This window comes from Podarcis muralis, chromosome 10 (genome assembly GCF_964188315.1).
Source record: "Podarcis muralis chromosome 10, rPodMur119.hap1.1, whole genome shotgun sequence".
Classification (NCBI taxonomy): domain Eukaryota; kingdom Metazoa; phylum Chordata; class Lepidosauria; order Squamata; family Lacertidae; genus Podarcis; species Podarcis muralis.
This window is the reverse complement of record NC_135664.1, coordinates 41,400,195-41,419,731: the sequence shown is the minus strand read 5'-3', so window position 1 is coordinate 41,419,731 and position 19,537 is coordinate 41,400,195. Positions and strand designations below refer to the sequence as shown.

Genomic DNA, 19,537 nt, shown 5'->3' with positions numbered 1-19,537 from the left:
TATTTATACTACTTTAGTATAATTGATTCTGCAATGCAGGGACCTCTCTGCTTCTCAAAAGGCATTTTAAAAGTATTGATAAGGAATTGGCCTGTTCATAATTGTACATAGGTCTTCACGGTCTGTGCCTATGCAACACAGAATCTGAAGCCTTTCAGACAGACAATGAAACATGTCAGTCCAGACGCTCAGGACACATCTTCCAATGAGCATGGGCACCAATTTTCTGCTTGGCTCCTTTGACTGCTACAACAGTAGCATCGTTCAGAACTTTATTCTTGTTACTGACAACTAGATGGTTTTCTTCCCTTTTGGCTTTTTGTTTTTCCTACAAGCTGCTTTGCTGCTAGTTTTCTTCAAGAAGCTTGCTGCCTATAGGGGGTTGGTGGGCTATGTCAAACACCTTGATGGGCTGGATCTAATATATGGTTTTAGCCTTACATTTGCCCTTCTACCTCAATGTGCATTAGCTTTTCCCAACATAAAGCTCAATCCATTAAATGTTCCTTTATACTCAATCTAGCTACTATTGCATAGAGGCTACCTAAAAATAAAATGGAAATCTTTAGGTAGCTTTCTGGATAAAACAAATGATTTTCTAAAACCACCTTGCGTTTCTGCAATAATTTAATAAAAACTAAGTAATCTCACGGACAAGGTGAATAGTACTTGGTGGCAGAGGGGTCCAACTCAATTGCATTTGAGCAATGCTAGGTCATAAAATAAACAGCATTGAAAACAGGACAAATCCCAGAGTCAATCTAACAACAATTTATACAGATAGTACCTTATTGAGCATGAACTGTGTTTTCTATACCTTAACTCCAAAGCACATCCTAACAGTCTGCAAAAACCTACTGCATGAATGGTCAATGAAGCATACGGATTAGCACTACTTAATGGTTGGACTTTTTCTGCTGCTTTGTACGGAAGAAATATGCAGCCTGCTAAAACCTTTTCTAGGCTCAAACTAGAATGTCAAACAATTCTGTAGAAAATATGTGGGAGTCCTGTTATACTTTGATTAGCCTCAACCCTACTGCCACTTACATGGGTACAGAAGAATAGCATCTAATGTATCAAACTTTTATTAGCAGAGATTTCAAATGAAACTAGTCTTAACAAGTGTAATGGGAAAATAATATAATCCAGTTTCTGAACATAATGAAGAATATCCAGAGTTCTGATAAATGGAATATTTGCATTGTCATTTAAATAAGTGTCATAACTGAAGTATCAAATAATGTTTAAGCTGGCTAGGGGATTTATCATAAATGAATGGGGGGAAATGAGCAGTATAAGACCAACTTCAATTCCCCATTCATAGAAAGAACCTATCAAGCTATGCAATATAGGTCAGTGTACCACAGCTGAGGGCAGATAACATTCCTGAAAGTTCGTAACTTCATGACTTAAAGCAAGGCAAGACTCATGCTATATAGGACAAAACTTCAGAAAAGTAGACCATGCCTTGTGTTGATATCCAATGTAAGTAGAGAAAGAATACATCTACAGGATTTAATAAGGCAGGTTTTTCCCCCAGAGCACTGCTGCCTAGCACTTTTAACACTTTTAAAAACCATATTTGGTGTTAGATCCATAAATCTGTCTTTATTTTTTACAAAATGGATTCCAGGAAGTTAAAAGGCAATACCAGAGACGACTTAGGCGCAGAAATCAGGTGTAGTCATTCAAAGCATTCAAGTAGGGAATATGGTAATATAAATATTCAAAAGCCTTCTCTCAGAAATATTAAAACAATATGTATAACTCATTCCAAACTAAGAAGTAACCTGAAATACTCTAGAGGCCTCAAAAGCTGTTTTTCCTTTTGTTAGATACATGAGAGAACTTGCCTTTGATTAAATTCCTCTTTCCGAACATGGAAAGTTATCACATGGGGTCCACTGTTAAAACAGACTGCAAATTTATTCTGGCATAATGTGTTCCAACAGAGTACATAGGTGAGGTAATGGCCTTGAAGTTTTAATAGTCATCTCCTCTACTGACAACTTCTTTGCATGTTGGACGCAATAATATGGTATGCTCAAACTGTGCTGTATATGAGCCTTTAATATCACATAGGGGAGGGTATGGATCCACTATACCCAAGTCACACAGGTTCTTCAGAGCCATTAGATATTTACTTTCTCCCAGACGATCTAGCCATCTGCGGCAGAAGGCAAGAGTGCCAAAGTTTTCGTTGATAACATTCAGCAAGTGTTTTGCTCTTGGAAGCCTAGAAGAAAGAGTGCACTGAATGAGCAGGAGGAAATGCTGATCAGACAGATACTGTGCAATCCCATGCATGTTTACTCATGAGTAAGTCATGCTGTGTTCAGTAAAGAAGCAGTAAAAATATACTTTAAAATTCCATAATGCATAGCACTAGTAGCCAACAAGACACGGTAAACAAAAAGAAGTATTCAGCATGCACCAGAATTGCATCACTGCTGCTGCATACCTTCTTTCTGGTGAGGAGACCATTCCAGAGAGAGTGGTCTTTGCTTTCATGTAACAGTGAACATACAAAGCTGTGGTGGGGCCTGAGGGTTGCATTTATTGTTGGCTAAGAAGAACAGAAGGGATTTTTCTTCCAATTGCAGCACTGGAAAAAGCCTCTCCACTAAGTCCAGCACTGCTATGGGAAGGAAAATAACCCCCTTGCTCCTACCAGCCTAGTGCTGCCCTTCCATTGGAACAGATCAGAACACTCCTGTTTCTGAAGTGATCCAGCCTGCTATCAATGGCGGTATTCAAAAAAATATTTAAAAAAATTGTCCAGTGGCACCTTAGAGACCAACTAAGTTTGTTCTTGGTATAAGCTTTCGTGTGCATGCACACTTCTTCAGATACAGTCAAGAAGACTGAAAGCTGCCTTGCTGAGTGTTGTTATTCCTGTCACTGCAGGTAATTTGAGTCAGGAGGCTGATAGGCTACGTCAAACACCATCATGGGCTGGATCTAGCCCATGGGCCACTTTATTTACCACTGCTGATTCAAAGAACAGAATTCAAAGTATTTAAGATGCTAGGCGTTTTTTGAAATCGCTATGATTAAACCACAGTAATGTAAAGCTGCTGCTAATATTGGCTGTATTTGGATGTCATGCTAAACCATTCTTCCCAAATCAGGTGTTCCCCAGCTGTTCGTAAACTGATTATCCCTGACTACTGGCCATGCTGGCTAGGGCTGATACGAGTTGTTAGTTCAAGAACATCTGGAAGAGTTTCAGCAGTGGTAAATTACTGTCCACTCACACACAAGTAAATCAAGTCACTTTAAGGACAAGTAGCTCTAAAAATTGTTGGTTTTTGTCTCATTTGTGCACCTATAGTATATAGGCAGTCTACTTACCATTCTTTTCAAGTTGTGAATTAGCAACGATATTTCTTTCAATAGTACAGACAAAGGGACATTTACCCACTGTAATAAAAGCAGGACTAACCTTATTGGCACATGTCCAACATCAAAGTTCTTCATATAATGAGAACATTCCATATCATCATGAACAACACCTTTTCCTGTGCTGCCAAAGGTTTCTATAGCATATACTTCTCCCTCCTAAAATTAAACAGACACATATACTAGATAAGCATACTGGAGTCCATGCTGAGAATTAATCAAAGAACTATTTTTTTGCATTTGAAAACATGGGTTCTGGCACAATATTATTTTGCTACAGGAGACTAACTCTAGAAATTTTCAGAACTATAAATGTAGGACAACACATAATACCCCACAGAGCAGATGTACAGGCAGCATGCCCATGAAATACAATCAATCTATTCACTTCCTGTAAATCAAAGATTTTCAAATACTGTCAGGGTGATACTTCCTTACTTAGACACTGCCCAATCAGGTTTAATGAACAGCTTAATCCCATGTACTAGGAATAGCTGTTCTGGTGTTGTATTTCATTTATAGACTCAGACTGGTTCAAAGGTGGCCTCCCATACAGGCAGCTTACAATGTTAAACCCTCTTCACTTCAGCAACATAAATTAGTCATATACCTTCAAATTATTCTCTGGGGCAGTAGGTTATGCCTGGGAGCTAAAGTAGAGTACTTAGAATGCCACCAACAAGTGAGACAATGGTATTCCAGTTAGCTTACTCCTGGTGGGTAAGAATAGGGAAAGTGGGGCATTTTCAGAATAAATTTCTAAGACTTCTGAACTATTTCTGGAGTGGCATGTATTAGAACAAGAAAGAACAGTTTGCAAGATCTTCTGATCAGTTGTAATAACTATCAGATAGTGCATGAATTGTGCTGCCCTTTGTCTTCTTAACTAAACAGCCAGATTTTCCACTTTTCCCAATTAGGTAGTTCACCTCCCCATTTTATTTTTATTTTTTTAATGACACCTTCATTTGCTTCTAAATACAAATTGTAGATGTGGGGATAGGGCATTTTGAATTACTTGCAAGAACAAAATGAATGTTAGGCATACCATTCATTTTTCATTTTAATAAAACTAATGCCAACTGTTAAGTATTACACACATTTACAACATTCTGTTGTGAGCAGTAGCCATATGCTTCCTGGGTAATTTAGTACTACAGACTAAAAAACTTCTGAGTTGAGGGGGATGGGAACAGAATTTCAAACAAGGGCCAGGTGAAACTGGAAGTTCAGCTGCAAATATTAACAGGCTAATACTGTGCTTATTCTTCAGTGGGAGTAAAGGCCCATGGAGCTCTATACTTCTGTGTACAGAGGGTAAGGGTGTAAGAGTTATTTGCTTACTTCCATTCTTGTTGCTTCTCCTCCTTTCACAATGGGAACAGTTTTGCCTGCATGTATCCTATATGGTCCAATAGAGTGTCCATTCAGGTTGCGAATTGGTTTCACTGTAACATAAAATATGAAACACTATAAAATTAATGCACGTAGGTAACTAGAACAGTTAACCTTTCCAGAATAAGCAATTTCATTTTTTAAAAAAAGCTATTCTCAATTTTTGGAATCCAAAAGACAACATGAAATTCCCGAAAACACAATTAAATGCAAAAATCAAAACCTTTTGAGAAGTTTAGTAAAGGTAAAGGGACCCCTGACCATTAGGTCCAGTTGTGGCCAACTCTGGGGTTGCGGCGTTCATCTTGCTTTATTGGCAAGGGAGCCGGCGTACAGCTTCCAGGTCATGTGGCCAGCATGACTAAGCTGCTTCTGGCGAACCAGAGCATAGCACGGAAACGCCGTTTACCTTCCCGCCGGAGCGGTACCTATTTATCTACTTGTACTTTGATGTGCTTTCGAACTGCTAGGTTGGCAGGAGCAGGGACCGAGAAACAGGAGTTCACCCCGCTGTGGGGATTCGAACCGCTGACCTTCTAATCGGCAAGCCCTAGGCTCAGTGGTTTAACCCAACCTTAAGAGTATCTCTCCATAAAGGCTGTGGGGGGAGCTTTTCTGTGTTGCCCAGCAAGAAAGGAAACCCTTTTCTCCCAGCACAGCACATGGTTAGGTTCATGCAATGACTGCTGGGAGGAGTGCAGAAAGAAGGAATGCCATGGTAAACCTACATCAGCACAAACAGACGTCTTCATCTGCCCCAGCTGTGTGATCATTCCCCATATTGAGGAATGATACCTTCTGATCGGCAAGTCCTAGGCTCTGTGGTTTAACCCACAGCGTCACCCGCATCCATTGAGAATTTTGATGGATCTCAGAATGTTTTACTTGTGAGCAACAACAGTAATCAAGTCATACAAATGCAATGCCTTTGTCTGTTTCATATTCACACATGCTCTCTCCCTTAGCGTTGAATCAAAACTATCACATGTACTAGAAAGGGGAAATTTACCTTGATATGTTTTGCCATCAATTTCAACTTCGTAAGATTCCATAACTTCTTGAATAGCCTCACCAACATCACAAAGGCGAACGTCTATTCCAGCGCACTATACACACACATAAGACAGGTTGAAATTGAAGATAAAAATTCCCTCTCACAAAGTATGTAGGTAAGAGATAAAGTTACACTTCCCCTACCTTTATTCCAGTATTAGTTGCATCTTTTACAGCTTGTAACAGCCTGTCATATTTTCGATTGAATGTGACAGTAAAAGCACAGTCAATGATACGACCTGAAATTAGATACAAATTAGATGAAAGAATCTGAACTCAACTAAATGACCTAACTGCAGAGTAAGCAAGAGAAAACTCACCACTGACATGTGTTCCAAAATCTATCTTGCAGATATCATCGTACTGCAATACAGTTGGATCTCCAGCGTTAGGGGTATAGTGGGCTGCACAGTTATTCAGAGAACATCCCGTGGGAAATGCGAGCCCAGCATTTAAGCCATTCTCTTTTATCAACTTCCGTGAACAGTCTTCTAGTTTTTCGCTAGGGAAGCAAAGGTCTTTATTACATGAACGGATTTGTTTCCCAGCAGCTTTATTTAGTTGCTACATTAAAAAAATTTCAAACGATTCCCCTCCTTCCCGTTGCTATGCATATTACTGGGAATGTTCTTAGAATATGAGATATTTGCTGTCCCGAGAATATAAGAACTGAGGAAGTGCCAGGTCTCCAGCTGTATCATACTCGTTGAACAACTTTGCAGCAACATTCTGTTAGCTGCTTGACTCCCAGCCTCATAGTCCATAGAAGCAATTGTGAAAAAACAAAAACAAAAATATACAATCATCACCAACAGTCACCAGAACTGATGGAGAACTAGGCTGATATACGGAAGCCCCACACCTAATCTCTAGGTCCAGCACATTCAATTAAACTTATGGAGATGAACCCTTGTATAGTCCTCCCTTGATCCTATGATCTTTTATTCTCACCAGATTTCTATCATTGTCATTCCAGGTTTGATCCAGCTCATAACGTATTTTCTCACTTGTCTGTGTGCTTCAGCAGCCTCTCTGAAATCATTCCAGATCTCTTCACTTGCTTGATCTAGCGCTTTCTTTTCATCACTTGTTGTTCTCCAAGCAGCAGTTCGCCTTTAATATTGGGATAAAAGGATTGTCAGACTGGCCGTTTTAGCTTGTAATCCAAACTAGATGACACAGCTATACTCAACAGGACTACTACTTTAATATACACATTTTAGATTAACAGACGTATACTTCAAATTACATATACAATCACTCAAGTTATTAAACTCTAGCTAGCCCACTCTGGCCAAGTTCCAGAGTAGCTCAAAATCAATGTTTGTTGCCAATTCTACTGCCATCACAAAACACCTCACTGATTTCAGAAACTGGTAGGTGAAGATTTTGGTAAAAGAAAAAATTATTCATTGAAGGAGAAATATCATTATTGCACCATTTCCACCACGAAAAACCTTGGGTACCTAGCCTGACTCCAACTTGGGAGAATGTAAGGAACAGGTTTAGGAGTTCAGCCAAGTGACTTGCTGATAAGGAAAACTGCAGGTGTCCAAAGCTCCTCTACACATGTTCTTTGAATTCTAGATGTAGCCTGCACACATGCAATAGCTGGTATAGTGGACTGTACCACTTTAGACTGCAGGTGGAAAGGATCATGTTTTTAAACAATGCTCCATATAGGTAAAAGTAAAGGTAGATGACTCAACAGTTAAGTCCTGCCGAATTCAACTATGGGGTGCAGCGCTCATATCTGCTTTCAGGCTGAGGGAGCCTGGATTTGTCTGCAGACAGCTTTTCCGGGTCATGTGGCCAGCATGACTAAACCACTTCTGGTGCACGGAACACTGTGATGAATGCCAGAGCGCACAGAAATGCCATTGACCTTTCCGCCACAGCAGTACCTATTTACCTACTCGCAGTGGTAAGCTTTCAAACAGCTAGGTTGGCAGGAGCTGGGACAAAGGAATGGGAGCTCACCCTGTCGTGCGGATTCAAAATGCCGACCTTACGATCAGCAAGCCCAAGAGGCTCAGTGGTTTAGACCACAGAGCCACCCGCATTCCTCCGTATGAAAAGCTCTTGGCTATGCAGAACACTAGCCCAGTAGAGAGCAAACTGGACTATAACTTCTTCCCTTGTTTTGCCGTTTTACTTGCACAGATTTGTTTACACCACTTAGAGATGATTGTGATTAAGCAATATACAAATTGCTGAAATAAAATAAATAAATAAAACTACATGGGGACATTCAAAAGTGGTACAACCCCACTTACTGTCCAAAATTATACAAGCCACTCTACCACTTCACTGTTCTACCAAGTCATTGTTGCATGTGTAGACCAGGTCTTATGTCTTATCTCAGGGATGGAGAACCTCTGACCCACCAGACCATTTTGGCCAAGCCACACCCTGCACTGTACCTCACATCATATAACAGTGCTCCAGCACACTTGCCTAAGCTGGCCTGTGGGTAAAAAAGCATCTGGATAGACTAACAAAGCATATTCCTTCATGTGCCATCACATATTTTTTTGAAAGGTGCGAAGCCTGTCAACTGCATGACTTAAGATATGCAAGTTTGGCAAATGAAAGACTGGAGGATATTTGTGGAGAAGGATCTTGTTCACTTGCCCTCCATTAAGTCTGAGCAAACAAACGGGTATGCGGTCCAGTCCTGAATCCACAAACCAAGGGAAAGGTTCTGTGGCAGGAAGACTGAGCAATTCCAGTGGTGATTTACACCAGTGATAACCATTCATGCCTGCCTCTGTGAGTGGCCATCGTCTCCCCAATTCCTGGCCAGGTGCCATACCAGTTACCTGCCAAAATGTGACATGTGCTCTAACTAGCAGGAAAGAACCAGGTGCCACTCAAACCAACGAGCAGAAAAGAGTCCTTACAATGGGCTTGGGTATGCAGTGCTTTGTTTCCTCTATTCAATCACCACCTACCCTCCATCGGTGACCATCAGGAAACCATGCAACTGACCACCTAAAGCCATGCTACTCACAAGTAGACCAAGCAGTCAGTCTGTAAATAACTAGGTCAGCACAGGTAGATTTGATCTACAGAGCTTTTATTTTCAGTATTTGTCCATTTGCCTTTTCCTCTTCCATTCTTAATAAAGCTTCATATTATTTGACTGCTGCGATCTGAAGGGTGTTTATGCCAAACTTTAGGATTTGGGTAATCTCCTACATGCTTAACCACTGAGCGTATATATGCTACTAGGGCAAAAGTATGGATTTCATAGGGAATGTGCTGAATTCCATGGTGGAAGAGACAGTTAGATGCCAGCCCCACTGTCCTGAAAGGCATCAGAATTCTAGATTTTTATTATTTCCTGGAACACCACAGAATTCCCTCCCACTGGGGGCTGGAATCCAACTGTAGAACTGCAAAAACTGAGTGATGGTGGCAGCAGTTACTGGATAGTTTAGAGGGCACTGCTGGTCTACTTTGCAAGGCAGCTGTGCAGAGTGTAGGCAGGCTCTCCTAACCTTCCCCCTTCCATTACAGTATTTTATTTTATTTTAAAATTGTTTACTGTTTTTTAAACAAACACTAATACAATTACCACTAAGCACTTATCCAGCAGCACATCTAATGGTGCTTGATTTATCCATTGTCTCTAGACAAACATTTACACATTCAACATTCAAACATATTACTTAACGAAACCTCTCCACTGAGAAAACGGAGTGGTTGGTATAACAAGGTCTTGATTTTGGTCATTAACATAAAGGGGTCCGCATTTCTTGGAAGGTATCTCTATTTGTTATGCCTTTAATTGCCCTCTTGTGTCTAGTGAAATGCTCAAACGCTAATCATGCTGCAGTCAGTAAGAAGCCTACAAGTTCTCTGAAGTGCAGGGTGGAGCCTAAGCCTATGTCCAAAGATAGTAGGGCTAAGGCAGGATTTGAAGAAAGGCGTTGGCCTGTAATTGTGGATATAATAGAGAATACTCCATTCCAAAAGTTTTTAACATGGCGGTATTCCCACCAAAAATGAATAAATGAACCCAGCTTTTCCATCACAGTATTAACCTACTGCAGGCTTTAAGGACTGCAGTGGAGTTCTCTACAGAATTAAACAGAACATAGTTTTGAAGTATAAAATACACAGGTACATTGTCACTTTTGAATGACAAGCATCATTATTATAGTTATTACTATTATTAATACCTCCCCTTTTCCCCTAATAGGACTCAAGGCAACTTACAGATTTTTAAAAAGGAATTAATAAAAACATAGAAAAATAATAATTAAAAAACAAGAGAATTAAAACTATATACATTTAATAGTATATAAACAAGCACAGGCCTTGATTATGCCTATGTTCAAGTACTATATAGTTTGCTGGCAAAGTCACTGCTACATGCATTTACCATTCATACATAAAAGTAGTCCCAACTCATTAAGCATATCTACATCATCCCAAGATCAACTGCCAACAAAATACAGTATGCAGTTACAAACATATACAAAGATCTGCAGGTAGGAACACTCTAAAATTCACTTACTTCCAATTAGCACCTCCAACATAACGGATAACAGTAGAGCGAATATAATAACCCAGCTCTTGGGGCAGAGACTTATGAACAACAGGCAAAATTAGGTGAGCCTACAAAATAATTTGTCAATGTACCACACTGTGCATGTTAAAATTTTTAAACAAGATACATACCCATCTTGTGTTGGTGGATACTCACACTCTTCACCTTTTGGAAATATTCCAGTGGTAAACAAATCACATATTGGAATAGACGGAGGATCTGTCTGGACTTTAGCTGTTGGGTGAAATGCAGAAGTTGAATCTCTTACAATGCACTGCATAGTTCTATCATTTTCAATACAAAAGCATTAAAAAAATTTTTTTTTACATTGCCTTACTTGGGCTCACATCTAAAACTGAAAACATGCCAAGATACCCTTAAATAACCTTGCCAGTTCTGAGTGCCTTTTGCAATTGCAGCACTGAGTCACTTTAAGCAAAAAAACCTGGGTTGTGCATAGCAATCAATTTCTTTAAGAATTCAAATATCTGCATACACTTCAAACACCACTGTTTACCAAGACAGCTTCTATATTCTCATACCTGTCCTTGGTGAATCACTGAAATCATTTACAGTGATTAAAAATATAAGACTGTAAAAGTGTGCACATAGGTACTAAAGTGTTCCTCTCCCAGGTCTCTATAAAATATATACATGAGGATGGTTGTTGTTTTGAGATTTAATCTTCTTTTCAACTATACCTTATAGCTGTATACCAAAACCACTTCCCTCCCCCATGTACCTGCTGAAATGAAGGGTCTTACAAAGTAATCTTCCCCCAGCACTGGGGTGGGTTAACACATTTCCCACTTGGCCTATAAAGAGCAGGCAAAGAGCCTTATCTTCCCTTCACAGCACTGAACATCACAGCTTTGCAACTGGGAGATAAAACTGTGGAGGCTCACTTGCTACAACTTGCCAAGCTGGGTGCCGACTGCAGGACAAAGGTTACCTACCCCTGCAGTAGACAATACTGAGCAAGACAGCTAAATGTTCTTGCTATGTATAAGGTAGTGCTATGTGTAAGCTCCATAAACATGACATAAGCAGAAACAAAGTTTGCATGATACAACCATAGTAACAAACACCTACGTCCTTTCTTCTTTTTCTTCTTCTTCTTTTTCTTCCCTGCTGCACCATCACCTTCACCTTCACCATCTACAGAAGACAAACATTTACAAATTTATAAACAATAACTACAGATAATAGCACTACTACCTAAGATTATTATTCTATAGTTGCAAGAGGGGAAAAATCGAGTTAAGAGGCTTGGCTAAAGAGCTAGAGCAAAGCTACATATTAGAGCAGCCTGATTAGACTCGCCCAAACTGCATGCAACTTCACACCTGCACAGGGCATGAAGATTTCTAAGAACAAGCAGGGATAACTCCTGCTGAACCTCTATTGGCAAGAGTTCCACAGAGCAGGGCTTGCTACACTAAATGCTCAGCGCTGGTAAAGACCAGCTGAACCTCAGGGGTATATGAGACCACCAAGTGCCTCATCACAAGACTTCAGTGATCAAAGTGGAGCATAAAGAATCAGGTGGTACTTCAGGCCCAAATACTTTATGGCTTTGTGAGCACAAGAACATTGAAATTGGTAGTCGGAAATTGGTATCCAATGAAGGTTTCTCAGCAGCTATCCCTTATGCAAACATACACGCACACACAACCATAGCTAACATCATTCAGTGAAACGAGTGGTGATGACCTGAGTACACCCCAATAAATATATTTCTTTGTGTAATAAACAGTATTAGCAGTAATAATAATAATAATAATAATAATAATAATAATAATAGAAGAAGAAGAACACTACCAGATCCTTAAGTGCAGATTGAGACACAAAGTTTAATCATGGCTGTAACCACAAGCATCTTCACTGTGATGTCAATAAGGCATCAGCAGCTTTCAACATGCCCGTTATGACACCAGAAATCTGGAGTTTAAAATGTACACTAGTCACTGCATGTTGTATGCTTAATTTTGGAAGCATACCAAGACACATTATAGAAATTAGTATGCACAGGTGGAATCTGTAGCAAGCTACTGCAATGTGGCATGCTCCTGGTCAGTGTTTCAACCAGTCATGCCCTCCATTTCATTTCCTCTATTACTTCATTACCCCGCAAAAATAAATCAGGATTCCATGCCCACGAGACATGCTTAATTCTCAGTGGCTTGTTTTGGGATCCCCCTCCCCCACATTTTTAGTTTAGTTTACTGTCTTTCTATGCTGGCTAAGAAGCAAGGAGCTTCGCTTTCTCCATGGCGTATACTGAAGTCAAGCTAGTTGGTGAAAGATGGGTAAAGTGATTTGTCCCTCCTCAGCCAGTCCATTTGTTCTCCGGAGAGAATTCCATGCACTTCCCTGAGTGGAATTCCTGGTTGTTGAAAGTAATTAAATATTTGCTAATAATGCAAGAATAAGAGGGCAACATTAGATAAAAGCAAAACCATATTTTTAAATAAAAAACCCCGCTGATGCTAAGCAGCATTAATAGTTCAAACATGTTGTGTAAGTGCTTCACACATACAGTTGGGTACAACATTCATAACAAAACCACTTTCAAAGTGAACTAATTAATGCCACATGAGAAATCAATAAAAATCATGGCTTCACAAGGGCAAATCATATGCTGTTCAGCACTGCCAATGATTATTCCTTCTAGCCACACACTTCCATCACCCTTCAGTTTACAGCAGCTACCACCAGAGAAGTCTAAGGCCTCTGGCTGGCAGGTACATTTCTGGCAACAAAAAAGGAGAGAGATAAAGCGCATGAAAAGATAGGACCGCTGCCTGGAAAGAACCCTTTGTTTCTGTAGTTCTATGGAGAGGAAAGGTAAGAGGCAGCATAAAGAGAAAGAGAGTATCCTTCAGGCAGCCAGAGTTGGCCAGGTAGCCACTAGTTTCCAGTAACTGACCTATGCACTTATTTAAAATTCTTAAGTTTTAAAATAAGAAACTATCACTTTGGTAGTGATCTGGCTGACACACATTATTTAAGTTTTACATTAATTTTATTTTACTAAAAAGATATAGTTAGGGCATTAAAGACTGTAAACACTTTTTTATATATAAAAAACCTAGAACCCATTTTAAAGCATAATTTCAGTCTGTCACAGCACATTCTGAAACAAAGACACAGTCGTTCTTTAAATAGTCAATGCTCTTTAACACTGCTACTCGTTTGAATGAAAACTGCATCAGATTCCTCCTGCCCTTGAACTATGCTTAATCCATTTACACTACATCAGAAAAAAAGTTCTGGCATGCAGTTCATTCATCTACCAATCTGGAATACTTTCCAGTTCCATATGCTAACCACTGCAGATTCTGGCAATATTCAGTCCTACAGTGGCTGCTGTTCACTTATTACAGGCTTCTTCTGCGGTACTGTGCTGGTAGATTTGCCAATCAGCAAGCCAAACTGTTTAGACTGCCATGTCCTTGAAGACTGCTGCATTATTTCCATCCTTTTGTCAGAGTCACAACCACTGTCTCTAATCAAGGCTATAATCCTAGGAGTTGAATGAAAACTTAATTCCAAGTAACATGTTTAGCTTCCACCATGAACAATTGATTCCTAATGCAAAACACCAGACAGCAATGAAGATTCTGTCTGAAAGGTTCTTGATTTGGTCCAAAACATATTTTTGCTATTAGGTTTAAAAAAGCTTTGCCTATTTATTTATATTACTAGATTGCTAACACACCTTTCCCCACAGGACAATCAAGGTGCCATTCATGGTCCCCCCCTCCATTTTACCATCACAAAAACCATGTGAGGTAGATTAAACTAGGGGAGTGTGGCTGACCAAGGTCACCCAGTGAGTCTTATGGATGAATGGGGATTTGAAGCCTAGAGTTAAGCATCATCATGTAACAGTCTCTTAACATTTAGGATCTCTTCTGAATTATATGAAGCTCAGGTCACTAGCAATCCAGTTAATTAGAACTTAAGCTATTAAATGGGTGGGTGTGGGGAGCCCCAGACATCTATTCCAACACCCAACAGGAATAACAAGATTGTTCTTGTTCAAAACCAATTAATGTGGACATGAACTTGAACTGAAATGTTTTGTCTATTTTAGATAAATAAACTCACAGCAAAGTTTCTAGGAGAAAATCATCAAAGTGTATTGAAAACATTGTTAGCTTAACCACCATGTCTTATATACAGCCCCCTATTCTTGGTCCAGAAAAAGCCCTTTGCATGTAAAATGGGGCTTCTGGCTGTCATTCATATTTCATTCCTATCTTCTCCATCATATGGCTTTTCAAAATGTAGATATAATACAAGGACAACAGTAATAAAGCCTGTTTTCTGTAGTTTAAATGACTTATAATTTATAGAATAATCTAGGTAAAATTGTCACTTTAAGAATTAAGCTGAATTTTATTTCATCTCTTTTAATGAACAGAAAGACTGTCATTTTGTTTAGAACAAAAGCTCATCAGAAATTGCTTCATAAATTGAATTCAATATCTGACTTTCAAGCATGTATGTATGTACCAATAAAATTAGCCAAAGATCTATCAATATTCTCTATTACCATTCCCAAACAGGAGTTTCAATATATATAACACAGTCACTGTGTTGCAGTGGATAGCCTATTGTACCTGAACAAAGGAGATCTAGGTTAAAGTCAGTGCTCAACCATCCCTTGGGATAGATCCTATCTCTCATCTTGAATTACCCTGATAAGAGTTGCTCTTTCCAAGGTTATAATTACTTAGTATAATATGATCTCTTTTTAAAATCAATGAACAAAACATTTGATAATAGCCTTTTTATACAGCAGCGCTTTCAACAACCTACATAAAACTGCTTCAGCATGAAATATCTTTCCCAACTCCAGTAATCCCTTAACTAAAGCAAACTCCAAATATTTTTACATTAATATTTTACATATCATGGACAGGGTAAATTATACTTGCCTTCATCATCATCTTCTTTCTCCTTTTCCTCCAGTGCTTGTTTATCCAATTGTTTTGTCACCTCATCAAGTGTTGACTCAGATTCTCTCTCGGTTTCTTGTCCTGTTTGCAAATAAGCAGGTAGTTTAAACAATAACGCAAAACCCAGCTAAACAAAGACAATATACTTTCAAAATTGTGTGTCTCTACTTTCTAAATTCTACAAGACTGTTCCTATATTATCACTGCAGGTAAATAATAAATTTCTTCCAAGCAATTCCATAAATTGAAATCTCTCTCCCTAGACCTTAGGACAGGTACCATGTACTAATGAAAGCATGTAAATCCACCCCCCACCTCCGCCTTATGCAACTGCAACAGTCTCTGAGCCTTAACACACACCCTCAGTCCTGTAAGGAAACCATGCAGTTACAATCGTCCTCCTTCTATACCATACGAGTGAGTGTCCGACGGCAAATGCATCATGCCGAAGACCCCATCTCCAATTACATGTGAATTTCGTGCATGCTCCCACCATAAAAGTTATCTTCCGACTGCAGTGTTGATTAACTCCCCTCCCCTCTTCCCCAGGCCCCCTGACAGCTGCATACCAGCACTCTCTTGCTTCCCAAGAAAACCCCGGCAGCGTGTCACCACCCCGACACAGAAGATCTCACACGCGAGGTCGCCTTGCCATACACGACCCACGCCCTAGTTTAACGATTTCCAGTCTCATATACCGCGGTGGGCTATGATGATGAAAGGCTTAACATGAGCTTGACGGCCTAACACCCAGACCCTCCCCATCGCTTCCCCCTAAACCCCTCCGACTCTGGGAACATTTCCCCACAGCGGCGCCACGGAACGACGTCTTTCTTTCCCTCAAAAGGGGCTCGTCCTCCCACCGACCCACCCTGCTCCCTTCAACCCCGAACGTCTCAGGGGCCAAGGAGGCTTCGCTCCCGCTTCTCCTCCTCCTCCGAAGTTGTCCCCATGGCTCGCCCCTGACGCGGCCTCGCCATCGCCTTGCCCGGCCCAGCTCCTACCCGCGGCGGCTCCTTTGCTCTTCTTCTTCTTCTTGCGCTTCTTCTTCGCTCCTTCTTCAGCGCCAGGCCCCGCCGCGCCTTCTCTTTCCTCGGGATCCAAGAGCACCTCCCCGTTCAGGTGCTTCTCCTCTTCGGGGCTGCCCCTTTCCTCCACGGCCGCCATGTTGCAGCGCCGCCGTCGCCGCCTCTCCCACGACTAGCCGCCGCCAGCGAGCGAGAGCCAGAGACCGAGAGTGGGGGGAAGGCCGCTCCAGCCCCAGCTACTCTATGGCTCAGCCCTGGGGCACGTCGGGAAAGATGGAGGGCTAAGAATCCCGTCGGGGGCGGGGAGGACGAGCAGCGAGCACGTGCGCTGTGGAAGCGCGAGAGAGTTGTTGTCTGTGAGGCTGTCCGTGGGAGGTGCAGTTTAGGGCCGGGCTCCTAGCTCATGCCGTCGCCTGGGCCTCCTCTCTTCACACCACGTGGTTGTTGGGTGTCCCCTCCCCGCCCCTCCTCGCAACCAATTTCCCTGAGTAGGTTGCAGCAAAACTTAACGTAGAGAGCTTCATGGCACCTTAAAAGACTAACCGTGCAAACCTATGGCTGCTTGTCTGTCCGTTCAAAAGGAAGCCCCGTTGAGTTCAGCGAGTGAGTCTTCCTTTTATCTAAAACTCTGGCGGGATTGCAACCCAACACATTTTATTGTAGCATAAATTGTCCCTGGACCAGAGCCCATTTCATCAGATGTGTACAAGGCACCATAAATTCGACAAGACTGGATTTGTCTGCTTCTATCACTAATCTAAAATGCTGATTTTGAAAAAAAATTGCTTCAGAGACTTAACTCCTGTTCTATTTCGATATAGGATGGATCATAGGCCCAAAATGCGCCTGAAAAATAACACTGAAAAGTACTATAAGCTACACCCAGCTAAATAGACTAGGAGCATACCTATCTGACAAGATGTTCACCACACATTGTTTTTTCTTCCATTTTAGTATGTCAATTCTCTATTGTTTTTAATTGTAATTACCTCATTCAGCAAGGGATACCCACAGATGCACATCTGCACCCGTCAGTGCTCATTCTGAGAGTATTGTCATTTAATGAATGATAACTAACATCTGTTGGATGTGAATGGGGATGTGTGTGCTATTAGAGCTGGATCAGGGGAGCTACTTAAGTTATGAAATAACTTAATTTTAATAAAATTAAAACATCGCAGCCAAATGCCTATCAAGCTGTTCTCAAGCCAAACAAATGTGATATGCCCACCAATGTGTTTTCATTCCAGAAAAAAGTTAATGCCCATAGTTACCAGCCAGAAAAATAATTTTGGGAGGTGGAGGTGCAGAACGCATCCATGGCCAACTGGAGCAAAACAACTGCTGTGGTTGATGAGGGAGAGACAGATCTGGCCTGTTTCATTGATCAATACTGTATATAACAATGCAGGGAAAGTAACCAGGGCTTTCCTTTATTGTAAATCTTCCCAGTTAATTTAAATGTATTGGCCCCCAAACTGGAAGACAGGAAAAGAGAATTTACTAAGGACAGTTATAGCGCCTATGTTTATTACTGAGGGGGCAGAATAAAAAGCCCGTCCCTGTATGGTACTATATGGAAGTGCTGCATCCCCCTTACTCCACTTAATTGCCTTGATTCAGAGTTTCAATTGAAAATTGCAGTTTTGGGTCAATGTGTTTTTCTTTAAAAAGCAATATTGAACAATTGAATCGAACAGGGTACTAGTCTGTCCTAGAGCTGACTGCCACTTCGGCCCTTAATACATTCACTTAATTTGAGATGGAAGGTTTCCCAGTGTTTCCATTTTATGAAGATTACGTAATAAACTTGGTTGACTTTAAAAGATTATTAGACAAATTTATGGAGGATAACACTATTAATATCTATATGATGGCTCTACTCTCTCTCCACTGTTAGTGGCAGTATTTCTCTGAATACCCTCAAAGGTGCATTCCTCCTTTGTCTCCTGAGACAGACGGATGCCAACAACCAGTTGCTGGGAATCACAAGTGGCAATCCAGTCCTTGCGGACTTCTCATAGGCATCTGGTTGGTCATGGAGGGAACAGGATGCTGGACTAGATGGGCCTGATGTAGCAGGATCTTAATAAGTTCTTACTCTATAGCTTGTTAAAAGTGAGACATTTAAAGCAGCCCCAAGGAATCCTGGGAATGTTAGCTTACCCTCACAGAGTTACGTTTCCCAGTACTGTTAACAAACTTGAGCTTCCATGGTTCTTTTTTAGGGTAGGGCACTAAATGATGGTGACAAAAGCACTGAAGCTAAGCAAAAGCTTTGTTTTCAGTGAAATAATATCAGCCGCCATCTGGAGCAGTTAAGCATCCTAATAACCATTTACTTATGCTGGTGCGCATATGAGTACCTTTAATAGTGGCTAGCTTGCTGCTTAAAGCTTAGAAGTGGCTGCGGAAAGGAAGTATGGTTCGGTATAATCCACACCATGTGGTAACTAAGCAACAGGGCTTTTCAACAGTGTGTTGACTGACTGCGACCACAGAGAGGTAACTTTTATTCTGTTCACTTTGAAAGAGACAGCTTTTAACTGTTACATTTTACATTACTGACAAGCAAGATCTGCTCTCTGTGGGAAGACTTCTAAGGTACGTTATAAGATTTATTGACTATATACAAACAGAATCATACAAGGGAGGTTTGAAAAGAGAGAGTACAACAGAGACAGATAGGAAGGGATTATCTATATCTGTATTAAGGAAGAGTTTTAACAGGGAATTATTTTGTTTGTTCAGTTTATCAGAACAGTCCATAAATACCTGTAAATCTATGGCATTAATGATAACCTTCTAAATACTGGTGGAAGACTGCTGGAGATCTGAAAAAAGGGAGTAAGCCGTATTAACCACATTTGATACATATAACCAACATGATCGCATAAAATGTCCTGTAAAGATATTTTTTGAATTTAATGAAATTCTTTTTACATTGTGTCTGAAGATGGAAGTTTAAGTCTGGCTTTATTGCTAGCTTTTGTAAACTAGAGCAATCAATAAATTATTGCTGATATTATTATTTATTAAAAATTGATCCCGACATTTTCTTCCAAAAGAGCCCAGAGCAGTAAACACCAAAGTGGTAAAACAATGCAATTAAAAATAAACATTCAAAAACA

The 19,537-nt window shown here is 40.5% G+C and overlaps 1 protein-coding gene across 1 annotated transcript; it reads right to left on the bottom strand.

The window, feature by feature from the left end:
- Window positions 1-1,072: 1,072 nt before the first annotated feature.
- METAP2 (methionyl aminopeptidase 2) lies at window positions 1,073-16,781 on the bottom strand. The gene is made up of 11 exons (XM_028747571.2): window positions 16,383-16,781; window positions 15,358-15,459; window positions 11,504-11,569; window positions 10,543-10,645; window positions 6,805-6,966; window positions 6,174-6,355; window positions 5,998-6,092; window positions 5,810-5,906; window positions 4,750-4,853; window positions 3,449-3,564; window positions 1,073-2,239 (listed from the first exon to the last, which is right to left on the bottom strand). Exons 1-11 carry the CDS (start codon window positions 16,543-16,545, stop codon window positions 1,987-1,989), a joined length of 1,443 nt encoding a protein of 480 aa, XP_028603404.1. The 5' UTR covers window positions 16,546-16,781; the 3' UTR covers window positions 1,073-1,986.
- Between the last annotated feature and the right edge of the window lie 2,756 nt (window positions 16,782-19,537).